Consider the following 15018-nt stretch of genomic DNA (forward strand, 5'->3'; position numbering starts at 1 on the left):
CACTTGCACTTTTTTTGTCCAGGGGAATACTGACTACATACATGAGAAGACAGAAGGTTCCCACCCCTTTATTCCCTTGTAAAGAGGGAACAACTGTCCTTGATGCATCAATTTCTACACTACCGGCAAAGCCAATAATCTTCCATGGAGAATGCTAATGTTCATGACTGTTTGCTTTGTGATTGGGTTTCTATTAAAGCTTTCCTAAAGTCTGAAAAAAAAGGGAAGGTGATCAGGTAATTAACAAATCAGAAGATAGTGTCATGGTTAGACTATATGATTTAAATCAAAGCTGCCTTTTGGTACATTTCCATCATATTTCACATCTGAAAAACAGGCATTTCTAAAACATATTGTTTTACTGAAAAACTTATGTTTTTTAATTGCTTTTGTTATCCAATTTGACTATTTTTAGAAAAACAAAAGGCAGTTAACAAAAACTTAACTACTACTTGAAAAAGGAAGTAGTGAGTTAACATTCCTGGAAAGATCAACTCATAAACATTTTCTTCCATTAAACATTTGTTTATTTGTCAATTTCCTCTATTTTGTAGCCAGCAAATCAATGATACACCATAACCCTTTATGGAAAGTTAGTTTAAGAAGGGATAGTCTTAGAGTTATTGAAATAAACTAGTAACAAATCATAATTTTCATACCTTTCAGAAAGATAAGACAAATATCAACCCCAAATTCCCAGCTTCCAATTAAATCAAGGCTTTAACCACTACTTTTATGAAATATTGTGAACAAAATGCAAAATACAGTTTGTACGAATAAATTATGCTAACATTTTATTTTAAGTGTCCCATTATTGTGAAGTCATTTGGTATTCACCATAATAGCGCCGATAATAAAGAATTCATTTGGTATTCATGTGGATGTTACATTTAGTGCCATTGGTATTCAACTGTAATTTAGCATTAGTTAATGGGCACTTAAAACGTTATCCAAATGATTTATATCACAGCACTTAGTGTTTCTCAAACTAAGTGTACAACACTCATTTTCCAAGTGTACTACAAAATAATTAAATAAGTGCACCTTACCTTCTAAAGTTTTTATTTTGAGACAGAGAAAAATCATTTAGAGGACTGTGATACTAGCAATCGACATACTGTATTACGTGAAGGTAAGCCGACTGCATGTAAGTTGCTCATATAAAAAATAAAAAAATTAAAAAAAAAATAAAAGGAAGAAAGAAAGAAAAAAAAAAGACAGTGGTACTTACTTTTTAAAATACAGGTTCATAGCGTATATACTGAATTAAAAACCAAAGCTGGATGACCAAAATATAAGATGAGGTCTGTTGCTTCCCTTGCTGCCACTTGCAGCAAGGAGAGTTAGAATCCCAGTTCCTCTGCTCATGCTTATGACAGTCACACATGCACGTTCCCACATTGCTAACTCTGTGTGGCATTATGATTGCATTTATACTCTTTTCTTCGCAAGCAATATACTTACAATCTATACAAATGATTTATCTACCTTATCAAAGGAAAATATAAAACAAATGGGAAGGAGTATGTCGTAATTCTGGACTGAATACTCTCAAGACTTTATTTATGAAAGAAATTATCTTATTTTCAGGCAAAGCCATCTTACAATGACCATGTGATAGTACAACCAGAAAAAAAATCTGTGCCACAGAATTCTCTTTTAGAAACCAGATCATGATGACTCCTAAAAAGATGTTTTCCTTTAATAATTCTTAATTCTCTTTTTAGTTGAAAATAGCGTTACTAATTTCACTACTTCAGTTCATTATTTTAGATAGTAAACATATTCCTCCAATGATTTCCCAAATCTTGCATGAAAAATAAAAACATACTGCTCTCTGTCTTAGTGTTATTTAATGACTGTTATCCTTATGAGAGCAATGGGAACAACTCATACTGCAGATGAGGTTGTAAAATGGCTAGTTGATTAACAGCTAAAATGGCAGCTGTAAATATTGCTGAAAACACTATGTCCAGCTACAATCACACTCGTTCTGTGTCAATCCAGCTGTGAGATGATGGATAGAAAGTAATAATAAAATCACCAACCTCAGAATGCTTTCGCCAAATGTCTATGTTCTTTCGCTGGGCTTTCGAGAAATGGTCCCAAGCTTTTTGTCTGGTAGAAGCGTTGAAAACGGCGACAATCTGCTCAACTTTGGTGAACAAGGAAGTCAAACAAGACAAGCAATTTATGTTGTGATCACTATAGAGAAGCAAAGCAAAGACACTAGGAGTCTATGGATGATGTCATTACTGAAACAACATCATCAATATCCATCCAATGATGTGTCTTTTGTACTTACATTTTATCAATGTTGGAGATGTCTCCCTTCAAGTCTGTCTCCACAACTTTAGTCTACACAACTTACAACCACGTACCAAAGAACATGCATGCAGCTGCTTCCCAGTGATGTCTGCTATTGTTTTCTGTGCAGCCATGTGCCTTTATGCGCGTAGCTATAGGCATGAAACTCAAGGCATAAACTTGATATCTACTCCCCTGTGGCAGCTGCATGTAGATGAGTAGGATGTGCAAATGAAAGCATGAAAAACAAGCAGGATCTGCTCTCAAGTGTGGGACAGTAGGAATTTGCCAGCAAGTAGAAAGGGCTAAATCATATTTAAATGCTACATGCTGTAGCTGCAGCTGCGGCTTCTCTTTTATTAAATATATAGAAGCTCACCTGTGCTAGCTCATTTTCTCCCATGTCCATGTTGTACTATTTTTATATATATGATTGGTTACATTTTTCTGCCTTCAAGGAAGAGATGTGAAATGGGCTTCCCTCATTCAATGTTATCAATTCATTCTGATGCCAGACATCACTGTACAGAACAATCATCAATGACAATTAAGATACTTAAGTTTTTAACTGCTTATTCATCCTGAACCAAAGCCTTTTCTCCCAACTCTCTTGTCTTTCTCTTCACATAAGTTACAAGCAATGTTGTCTTTCCAAAACAGTGACCTGCTTCAAAATGATTTGGCTGAGATGTAAGTTGCCTTGATCCTGTCACAGTTAACAAGACCTCTGGATTCTTGGGCTAAAATTAGTTCCACTGTTTTGTAAAGCTTTGCTTGCAACACCTCCTTCTTCCCTCTTTCACTGAAGGAGAAGGTAGCAGAAGTGCTGTAATGACCTCTGATCTGGTCTCTTAACAAGCTGATTGCTGACTTCTCTCCTTCACTCAAGTCACAGATGTGAAAGATCCTGCCATATATAACAATCTATTATTCCTAAAATGGTGAGCTTACTTTGTAAGTCAATGATAGATCTTTCACCCCCGCATCTGGAAATTAATCACACTCGTTTCTTTTATTCTCTTTTTTACCTCTGTGCAGGTTGCTTCCAGATTCAGGAGGTGGTAGCAAGATGAAGGCTGGTATCTTTTCTCAGCTAATAAGTGATAGGATACAAGGAAATTGTTTTAGATTGCACCAGGAAAGTTTTAGACTGGTTATTAGGAAGAACTTTGTAATGGAAAATGGGTGCTTAGGCATTCAGAAAGGCTGGCCAGGGAAGAGGTAGAGTCCTCAGCCTTGGTGGTATTTAAGGAATGTGTGGATGTGCTTCTAAAGGACACAGTTTAGTGGTGGCTTTGGTAATGTTAGGTGACGGTTGTGATGATCTTGAGGGTTTTTTCCAACCTAAATGATTCTACGATGCCATACAGGGAATATTTCATTTGCAGTCATCGGGGTTACTTAATTAACTTCTAAAGATACAGAAGTACATATCTGCTATTAAAAGTAAATCTCAAATGCTTGTACTAACTAAAGCTGTCTCAAAACTGATGTGACGATCTGATCCATTTGTGACCCCTATAAATTTCAGCTGGAGATACAATAATTTCAGCACATTAGAATTTGCTTGGAGTGGAGGTTGGATGCATCAACAAAGTTATGCAGTGTACATTTTTTCAATTAATTTCAAAAGAATGAAAATGCTGAAGCACTCTATTATTACATGTGTAGAAACTGAGGCTAGAATTTAATTACTGTCACTGTGTTGATGACCCAGGTGCTTAGAAAATCTTGCTTAATTAAGAATCTGTTTTTAGTTTGCAAGTAGAAATTCAAGTAGGAAAAGACTGACAGAGATATATGGAAGATCTCATTTCCCAATTCGCACTAATGGGTATTAATATGATCATATGTAGTTTGAAAAACATTTGAACTTTAAAGTGTTTAATTTGCATTCTGTGAACAGGTGCTAAGATTTATCAGAAGTCATTATATGATCATTTCAGAAACTATCCTCAATGGAAACACCAGACAGGAGGTGTCAAAGAGTTTTCTGTGCATAACTGCAATAGACAAAATGAAGAGCAGAAAAAGGATCTCCTTCACTTAGTTAGCTCTCAAAAAAAATTTGAAAGGAAAAAAAGAGGTCGGGGTACTAGATGTTAAAAATCAAGGAATATAGAGAAAAATCATCCAGTGGGCTCAAGGGATGATAAGGGAGACAGAAGGGAGAATAATGAATGCCCATCATAACTCACGTGAAGATTAACAATACCTGCAATATAGAAATTTCTTTGTACCTGCTGTTAGGTTAAGTTACACTTTTGTTCTTCTCATACTTTATTGTGCTCAATTTGCTTCACTTCAGAAAGGATGGGTGTGATTGCAAAGTCATATTCTGAGATCAGCTAAGAGTCCTGAGGGTCATGGAAGCCTCGACTGTGCGACTTATGGGAAATGATTTTTGGGGTCTTATGGAAATAAAAAATCATATACATCAAACACCGATGTCTCACTTTTATGTAGTCAAGGAAAGTATCAGCATATATACAACAATTTAAATATACATAGCATGTTAGGCTATGGAGTATTACAAACAATGCTTAGGTAACATCCAAAATAAAAGGTCTCCAAGCTTTACATTAGAGCTAAAGGGTAGCCAAGACCATGGCTAGGACATAGTTGAACAGTACAGGAAACTGTCTTCATGTCTTCCTGTACTACACCAAAATCCTGAATTGCTGTTTTATGAGATGCTATTCTAGCACACACCCATTCTGCCAGGTCACAATTATTTGTAGGTTAATTCATGCTGCATCAAGATTCATTTATTCTCTCATAGACAACCTTAAAACAGGAATAAGTCCTGCACTCTGGTAACTGATAGACAAGACATTATGTACCCACCCCTGATTGAGATCAAATTTGATGAATAATTAGTTCAACAGCACACACTTATGAAGGGAAGCCAGGAGTCAGTCGAGAAGCTCTCCAGACAACATATTCCTCCTTCCATAAGATTTGGCCAAAGAGAAGCCCCACGATGTGGGCTGCTATTTGGGGAATCAGAGTGAAGCAGCTGTTCCCAGTCTAGCTGCTGGTCATGATTTTCAGACCATCTCTTGACCTCCAGAAGGAAATTTTCAAAATGAAGTAACAGGTTATGCCTGTATCTCTATGGCACCTCGAGCTCTAGGATGCACTTTACTATCAACTGTGACTAGTAAGTAGAATTATTAATTAGCATGAAATATTCATTGTCAAACATCTGTTGTTAAGTTCCATGCTGTATCAAATTTTCATTGACCATATGCAAAGCTATTTCCTTACTAAATTAGGTTTAAAAATCCCACTTTGTTCTGGAAGGGTCCAAGCTATGTCATTGTTTTTTCGATTAATATAAGCTGTAATGTGTAGGTAATTGCATCTTTCCTAATGAATTCTTATACGCCTGGTAATTTATGTGGCATATTTCAGACAAAAGATTTTAGGTAATTGTTTTTCTTTTGATTTATAAACAAGACCCAAATATCTAAGCCTAATGTGATGTGGAACTGTCACTATCTAACAAATGTGGCATAAAACTACCAGATATTTTATTAGAGGTGAAGGCTTTAGTAAACCTATTACATGGAAGTTTAAATCTCAGTTTTTTGTTGCCACAAAAGATGTCACAGGATCACAGTATTGTTATCAAGTGTAAATGTAAAAACAACCAGAAAAAAAATAGGAACAACAACAAGAATACCTTAAATTATGCCAGTAGAAATTGCATAGAAGATAGGATTGCCATCTCTTCATGGCAAGAGAAAATTTAATAGTTTGCTTGCAAATGACAGTACCAGAGGAAAACAGAAAGAAATGAGAAGCAATGTTCTTCCTTATCTGTAGATTAAGAGGTAGAGAGAAAACATTCACCCATCCTTACATTTACCAAACAGACTATTTTAAATATGACTGAAATTCTTCCTTGTGTTCAGGAGACAAGAGGTATCCAATTTTTCCCTCGCTGTTCATGTTATCATCTGCCATGTATGCATAGCATTTTTAATATCTTGTATTCAATAATAAAGAACATTAACAACTGAATGCTTTATGACATCCTATAATAAAAAAGTAACAAAATAGAAACTGAAACACGATGTGATGAAATAAAAACAAGGGATCTTCACTGGAAGATAAAATAATCAGATTTGATACAGAATTTCACTCAAAATTACTCCAGTTAGGAATACAGGATAAAAACGACCTTACACTAAACTGCTGTATGTGCAAGAGTATAACATATGGTAATTTAGCTCAGAAAAATGCTGTAAGAGCATGACAGCTGACATGCAGAATAAAAGAAAAATTCCACCCATAAAATTACAGTGTAAAGGAAACTGTCGTAGTTTCCTTTACACTGTTATACAGATTTGCAGCATGAGAAGGATATAGAGATGGCGTGGTTTGGGTCAGAAACCTTGTTGCTGAATTCTGAATAAGTTGGAGCCTGCCAAACAATTTGGCTCCAAGCCCAGCAAACCAAGGAATTACAGTAGTCAAGGCTAGATGCTGTAAGTGAATGAATTAGAGTCTCCAGGTCAGTTTTGAATAGAAAGAATCTTATTTCTGGCAACAGTCCTGAAAGGCATTTGGTGAATACTGAACAGACCTTAGCACTAAGTCCAAAGCTAAAAATGCATGTAGGCAAATGGTATGTGACATCGACAGAGAAACTGTAACTAGATTGAACTATAATGAAATAAATAAATATATATATTTAATTAATCTGAACCAAGCCCTCGGCGTCTTGGTTATGATAATGTTTACTTTTGAAAAATAACTTATTTTTCACACATCTAAACTGAAAACCTGCAGGCTCTCCCTGCTACCCAATTCACCTACAGAAAAGTGAGAAACAGATGTGACTGCCTCAGACTGGCAAAGGAAGGAATCATCAAAGTTCAAAATATCCCCCTGGAGAAGTCTGTAGGGGTGCAATGTTAAATATATCAGTGGTCATCAGCTCCACGTATATGCAAATGCCATTACTGATTTTTATAACAAACACATAGACTTTTAAAGCTATGCGGAAAGACTCATCTACTACAACTAAATGAAAACCTTCTTCATTTTTTGTTGTTGTTGTTATTTTTTAAGCAAAACAAACAAAAAAAACCCAAATCAAACAAACAAAAAACTTCATGGACATCAAAAAGAAGGTGATCTGTGGCTGCAATACATTAAAAAAATTCAGCCTTTTGTCTGGTCTTGCTGCCTGGGTGGCTGTAGGTTTCTTAATATATAGCCTAGTCTTCAGATGTAGATGTGTATTTTCCTGTTCCCATTCTTTCATCTAACTCAGACTGGTACCTGCAATGTGCTGTTGGGGGTTATTAAGGGATTGGGCTGGCAGGTCTGGTCCATACCAGAGTGACGCAGAAATCACAGAATAATAGGGCTTGGGAGGGATCTCTGGTGATCACTGAATTCAATCCCCCTGCTAAAGCAAGGCTCCCTATAATAGCTTGCACAAGAAAATGTCCAGGTGGGTTTTGATTATCTTTAGAGAAAATGACTGCACAGCCTCTCTAGGCAGCCTGTTCCGATGGTCAGTTACTCCCAAAGTAGTTTTTCCTCATGTTCATATGGAACTTCCTATGTTCCACTTCGTGCACATTGGCCCTTGATTTGTCATTGGGCACTACTGAAAAGAGCCAAGCTCCATCCAGTTGATTCCTGTGCTTTAGATATTTGTAATCACTGATAAGATCCTCTCAGCCTTCTTTTCTCCATGTTGTCTCAAGTCTCTCAGCCTTTTGTAATGGATATGTTCCAGTCTTTTAGTCATCTTTGTGGCCCTCTGCTGCACTCTTCCTAGGAGACCCCTGTCTTTCTGGAACTGAGGAGTCCAGAACTAGAGACAGTAATCCAAATGTAGCCTCACTAGAACAAAGTCAAGGAGGAGGATCACCTCCCTCAAACTGCTGGTCACGCTCATTTAATACACTTCAGGATCCCATTAGCCTTCTCATCCATGAGGGCACTCTGCTTGCTCATGGCCAACCTGATGTTCACCTGGACCTCCAGGTCCTTCTCTGCAGAGTTCCTTTCCAGCAAGTGACTTCCTATCTTGTACTGATGCATGCGATTATTCTTCCCCAGATTTAGGACTCCACCATTGCCCTTGTCGAATCTCATCCTGTTTCTCTCCACCCAACTGTCTGGTCTATCCAATAAATTATACTTCATAGTGTGATAAGCAGATTCTCCTACTGAGATGACAGAAAATACCATAAATGCTTGTCCTACAACATAAATTATAATCTTTTGCCTTGTAAAAATATCTGACTTTGGTGTTAGTAGTGGTTCTTTTCTTTCCTTCTTTTTTTTCAGCTAAGAAACAGTGATGAAAAGTGAAAGAAGGAGTATTATGGGGATAAGAAAAACTCAAATTTTCAATATTTATACTGAAACCTGTACTGTTCCTTGCTTGAGGTACGAATATCAACAATTAATGGCTATAGAAACAGGAAAATACTCCCTTGTCATACTTGAAAATAAAAATATATGCTCTGATTAAATAGAGCCCAGTTTGCCTTGCAAGATATTGTTAGAAATTCTGTCTACAAAATAAGCTTAGAAAATCTTTTAAGTTGTGAAATGTGGTTTAATTTACAGAAAAGAAACTGACAGCTTGATGTAATAGCAAGTGCTGGCACTGTGCCATGTGATAAATCACTTGCACTCAACAAGACCGCTTCACCTCCATGTCATTTCTCAACAAACAGAAACCTGACATTAGGCCAGCACAGCCCAGTAGGGCAGGTACAAATGTATTGTACCTGCTCTTTTAATGTCACCCTCTCATATTACACAACAGATTTTATGGACCTTGTGTTAACATCCAGAAAACAAAAGCAAATAAAAAGCAAAAAAAAATATCCTGCACCACCACACATACAAGAAAGAAAACAAACAAACAAAAAAACTAACCCCAAATCCCACATATACACACACAAAAAAACTGTAAAAGAAGTCTCACCAATTCAGAGGAAGATTAAGTCAATGCTACTTTCCTCAACACTTTGACAAGACTGTAAGCCTTCTCCATACCTTCCCCAACGCACTACGTTTATTTAGTTGTTCTTACCACAATTTATGGTTTGCTGGACCTTTTTTCAGTTCTCGGATTTTAAAATAGCAGAAGTAGGAACAACCATTTTTCCAATCCTATCCCCAGAAGCAAAAAAAAAACCTCAAACGCAAACAAATAAAACTCAACAAAACAAACACAAACAAATAAAACTCATCAAAACAAACACAAACAAACAAAACCCATAAATGAACCTTGAGATAAACTGAAGATAGTGAAGAACTGAGATGAGTGCAATCAAAGCAGGTCCAACTAAGTGAAAGGACTCCCTCTAAGTGATAATTGGTTGGGCATCTTGCAGCTTGGGATGCTCCCTGGAGATCAGGGGGGCTATATTTGTTTCAGGCATAATATGGTTTCCTCTGCTGAAGCAAGGAAGCAGAACGAAGAAGTCTCACAGATTTTTCTGTGGGAACATTTACTTCTCCATTTGCTGCCGTATCTTGTTACCCTGCCTGCTATAAGCTGCCCCCTCCTCTTTTTTGTTTATTGCCTCTTTTCTCATCTTAATAACAGATTTTTCCTTCCTTTTGTTGGAACATTCCATCCTTCCCTCCCACTCACCCTATCCCTTTCCCCAGCTCCCATCATTTCCTGCCCCTCTAACATCTCTGTCATCATCACGAACTACACCACTTGAGACAAATCCAATGATTTGAAATTAAGCAGGAGTGGTACCTACTGAAGGAAGTAAATATTTCAACCATAGTTGCACAGATTATTCATATTTATACTTTCAAGGTTTCTTCATTTACTCATAAGCGGCCTAAACAATTCTAGGTGTGCAGTCTTTCTAATGCTACACAGCAAGACAGCTTAAGTGCAAGTGCAGATTTCTATGTTAATCAAGCACATGCTTTGAACCTTCATATATAACCTAGGAGGTCCTACAGGATCCAGGTAAGTGGGATGAATTGTGAAAATGGTGTCTTAGACACAAATCTCTTGGGAGAGAGAGCTCTTATTTTTCTGTAAAGCAGCATGCATATTTAATGGTCTACATGAAGGAAAAAAAAAAGTGTTAAAAATAACAGAACAAGAGCTTTTGCTGAAATTCTGGCTGCACATAAATCGATACCAAGATTCCTATTGACTTCAGGTGGAGTGAAAGCTACAGACAATGGAAGAAACAAAGCAATCCAAAGAAAATGAAGCACAAAGGAAGAAGCTATCTGAAACACTACAGGTTGCAACCACAAAGGCTTATATTGCCAGAAAACGGTGAAGAATTATAAGAATGTGAGACAAAACAGAAACAGTCTTTCATGTCTTATTCTCTGTCACAGCAGACGCATCCAAGACAGAAATGCTTTTCAGAACACATGTATGCCAGGCAGGAAATGGGAGGACAAGTAAAGAAGAATAAAGATACCCAGCTGAGATTTACTGGACAAATTATCAGTATAGGAGCAAGCAAACAGCATGCCTACTAAATGAGCTAATCAAAAAGTACTGGATGGGTTGTGGAGGTTATTTTGTATTTAATATTTTTTTAGAAATACACTAAAGTAGAATGTAATAGTGGAAACTAATGACAGGAATGATTAATGTTTTTATTTATATTATAGTGGCACTCTATGACACCAACTGAGATCTGGGCTGCACTGTAAAAACACATTATATGACTCAATCTTTTTCACAAAGAGTTTAATGATGACCTAAAAATGCATATAAAGTAAGCTCCTATTTTTGAATTAGTCACTGGCAAAAGAAAGAAAAAAAGACTGTAGGACTGAACAATTAAAGAGCATGAAAATCCATTTAAAAGTTGTTATTAATGCAGAGCAATTGAAAGAACACTCAGAAAACATGAATGCATATAAAAAGTCTGACTGCTAAGCGAATTTTAACTAGCATGCTTACAACATCTGTAATGAAACCAGTTTCATTTGTAGTACTAAGAGATAGTATACTAAAAGGTTGAAAGATTATTGGGAAAAAGGACTGTGATACTGTATTTAAAGCAAATCTGATAAGATGGTAATTTTAGTAATCACCAACGTGTCAGTGAAAATGCTACCTTTTCGAAAGAAAAAGAGGAACTTTTGAAGTGAAATGATAGCAAGAAAAACAAAACTTACTTATTCCAATCTCCTTTTGAGAAAAGCTAAAAAAAAATAAATTAATATTTTTATTCCTTTTTTTTTTTCTGTATTAAAATTCAGATTATATCTGTGACAGAACTGATAATGTTAAAGCAGATTAAATCACATCCAGAGAGATCAGAGAATGAAAATGAACAGTGCAGAAGTAAGGATAATTTTATTCAATCTTTTCTGAATATATCCACTCTCCATCATATTTGAAAATCTGTGGCTGTCAGGCAATGTCCCCAGAGACTGGAAAAAGGGAAATATCACTTCCATTGTTAAGAACTGGAGAAAGTAAAACCCAGTGAACTACAGGGCAGTGAGCCTCGGTCTGTGACTGGGAAGATCATGGAGCTGATTCTCCAGGAAGATACATCATGGGATGAGATGAGATCATGAGATGAGATGAGGAGGTGAACTGAGACAGCCAAGGGCATATCATGCCTGATAAATATGGTGGCCTTCTATGATGGACTGAGAACGTCAGTGGAAAATGGAAGGGCAACTGATACTGGACTACTTGGACTTATACAAGGCTTTTGGTATAGTCCTGTACCACATCCTTATCTCTAAATTGAAGAAATATGAATTTGAGTCATACTGGGTAACTCTCAGTAATTTGATAAAATGTCAGAGTACTGTAATACATTGCTAAGGTCCTTCAGCTTCAGGTCTTCAAGGCACTTGAGGTGCCAATCCTGATCTTTTCAAGGCAGAGAGAAACAGAATTTTTTTCCTTGATTCTTCAAGAATAGCTCTACTGAGTCAATGCAAAGTTTTATTTAGCCTCACAGTCCTGTCATGAATAAAAGCAGCAAGCTAAGTAGATAAACTGCATAATTTCCCAATTTGAGGTTCCTTTGGTTTCAGAAACCAAAAGCTGTGCATCTCTTTGCTGTTACCTCCATGTACTGTTTATGTAAAATGCATCAACATAAGAAAGCAAAAAAGATTGCTAGCAGCAGAAAGAAGTGGTAGGTACTCTATATATTGAATTGTGGAGTGAAAATTAGTTTCTCTCAATAGCAAGATGGAAAGACTATCTAGAAGATGAATGGATATGGACTACACAGTTTAGATCTTAAGATCATTTTAAAAAATAAAAGCAGTTAATAGCACGTAGAATTGTCATGAAATTCTGGTTGATGTTGCTGTGTAATTGCTTTAGATGGTGCTTTTTAGTTGCCCTGGTTGCCTCCTCACATCCTTTCTTATCCCTTTCAGGAAAGTGCAGTAGTGCATCTACATGGGAGCTGCTAGATTCAGAGAACCACATCATGTTATTCTGATCACAGCTCCTCACACGGGATACCATTCAAATACACATGGACTTTTCCTCTGCTGCTTTGCGGCTTGTGGGACAGAGGTGCACCACTGGTATAGTGAAAATTGCAGTACTTTTTCTGACTCTTTCATAAGTCAGCTTGTTGTTCAGGCAAAAGTAGTGATTCACTCAGGTGCTGTCTCTTTCCTTCTTTTAAAAAGAATTAATGATGATATTTTTATCCACATATACAAATTCTCATATTTTAAGATTATGTAAGATGCTCCAAACTACATGGCATTAATCCTTGATCACAATTAGAGCTGTATCAAGATAAAGATTTCAGTTTGTTGTCAGTTAGTGGCAAAATTTATTTTCAGTACAAATACTCCAGCAGTTCCAGTGAGAATTCCATCTTTTCACCCAAAAAAATGTACCTCGTAACAGTTTTCCTTTTGTTATTATGATGACATATTATTTTGTAGCTGAAATTGGAAAAAAAAAGTGTCATGTAGCTTTCCTACAAGTATTAGGAATATTTGCTGCTGCAAATATTAGGATGGCCTACTGGGGCATACTGGCTCAGTTGGAATACTGGGGATTGCTACATTGAACTGTCACTGGCTTTCCTAGTGCCATGAGTAGGGTTGTTTTTTAGCCATTGTGAGTAAAAGTTAAGATGATGACCTTTAGATATGTCTAAGTGATTTAGAGTTATACATCCTGTTTTCAAAAGCTTCTTATAGAAAGCCAGTGAACCAAACTAATGCTTGCCAAGGCAGGGTGAGAACCTGCAGAATATCTCTTCTCCTTGATGCCAACTAGTGAACAGAGGGATCCCAAAGTTGCTGGAAAGTGGCTTCACTTCTGATAGTTACACCATTTGTCTATCTACCTGCATTTGGGGATATCCCCATCTCTTTGTCTAATCCTTGGGATACGAAATTTATATTTGAATGTGGGATTTTGGCTCTTATTCACCTATAGGTACTTACAAAAATGTTGCCTAGGGACACTGCACAAAGTAGTTTGAAACCTCAGTAAGAAACAGATTAAATTTACAACGAAGGGATGAGAAACTCAAAGGAGTGAACTGCGGCTTTGGTGTTGTCTGAAAAACAACCCGATGCAGATGTCTCTAGGGTTTCCATTTCTCTTAAACATGAAGATCAACATCTATAAGCCTTAGGCTAAAAAGGTGGTTTGGGAAGAAATGAAAAGGAGATACATGGAAAGTCAGAGAGCAGTGTCACATGCAGTGGTGTTATGGAAGCAAAGTGAAAGAATTTAGAAATCAAACCACAAAGACAGAATGATGCACATTTCAAGCATAGATCAAAATCTAGAAAAACTAAGTTAATAAAAAGAAGGTAATGGACATTTTTCTGTCTTGATCCTTTAAATAATTGAAGAAGCACCACATGAAGGCCAAAACCTCCTGTAGAGCTTAAATCAAAGGCCATAAGTTAGTGATATGACAAAGGCAATACACTTTATTTTGCTGATTATCCTGGAATGAGTATCTTGGTTGTGTAATTAATTCATGTCCTGAAAACCTGACTCAATTTTTTAGGGGTAATTTGCTTAGGTGATCTTCTACAAACCTGCAAATAGAAAATAGCAGTAGGAATTTCAATACTTGTACTTCTTTAGCATCTGGTCCAATAAGCTGAAATGTTCTTATCACAGTAACCCTCAGTTTTACACTGAGACCCATATAGAGAGTGTATGTGTTCCAGGTGAGTGCACTTCAAGTCCATTTTGTTAATATATTTTTTCTTCATTCCCCATAATAACATTGCTTCAGTTCTGACATTTATAACTAACTCCAGGCTCTACTCTTATGCTGTGCTCTTCTGTATTAAGACTGCCTAATCCACACTAAGCATGTAGAATCACAGAATCACAGAATGACCCGGGTTGGAAGGGACCTCAAGGATCATGTAGTTCCAACCCCCCTGCCTAGCAGGGCCACCAAACATACACATTTACTAGGTTGCCCTAGTAGAAGTTGAACTGGTTCCCTGTGAGTCCTTTATGGGGAGCAGAGAATAGATGGCATCTCACTGGAAGAGTACTACCAGGTAGATCTGATGGCTCATCATCTTAAAATACATATTTTTCTCTGCTGGATGCACAAAAGACCCAGGATGGTCAGCTCAGAGTTGGACATCTGACTTGCAACATGACAAACTATTTAAAAACTACTGTAATATCTATGTCAAATGGCCACAAAGCTGAAGCACTGCATTAGACTTTTGGATCCTACTGTAGAACAA

At 36.8% G+C, this 15018-nt stretch overlaps 1 protein-coding gene across 14 annotated transcripts in view; it reads right to left on the reverse strand.

Annotated features, from left to right (window-relative positions):
- ENOX1 (ecto-NOX disulfide-thiol exchanger 1) overlaps positions 1-15018 on the reverse strand; it is a 365975-nt gene that overhangs the window by 64623 nt on the left and 286334 nt on the right. For 10 of the 14 annotated variants that reach the window (XM_085554466.1, XM_015851740.3, XM_085554470.1 and 7 more), the window contains one exon: positions 2049-2155. The exons of the other annotated variants lie outside the window; for them this stretch is intronic. In XM_085554466.1, coding sequence (XP_085410592.1) covers positions 2049-2155 — 107 coding nt within the window. The remainder of the gene's footprint in view (positions 1-2048; positions 2156-15018) is intronic. 14 annotated transcript variants of the gene reach the window in all.

Source organism: Coturnix japonica, chromosome 1, assembly GCF_054131305.1.
Source record: "Coturnix japonica strain WE chromosome 1, WE-NBRP24, whole genome shotgun sequence".
Lineage (NCBI taxonomy): Eukaryota > Metazoa > Chordata > Aves > Galliformes > Phasianidae > Coturnix > Coturnix japonica.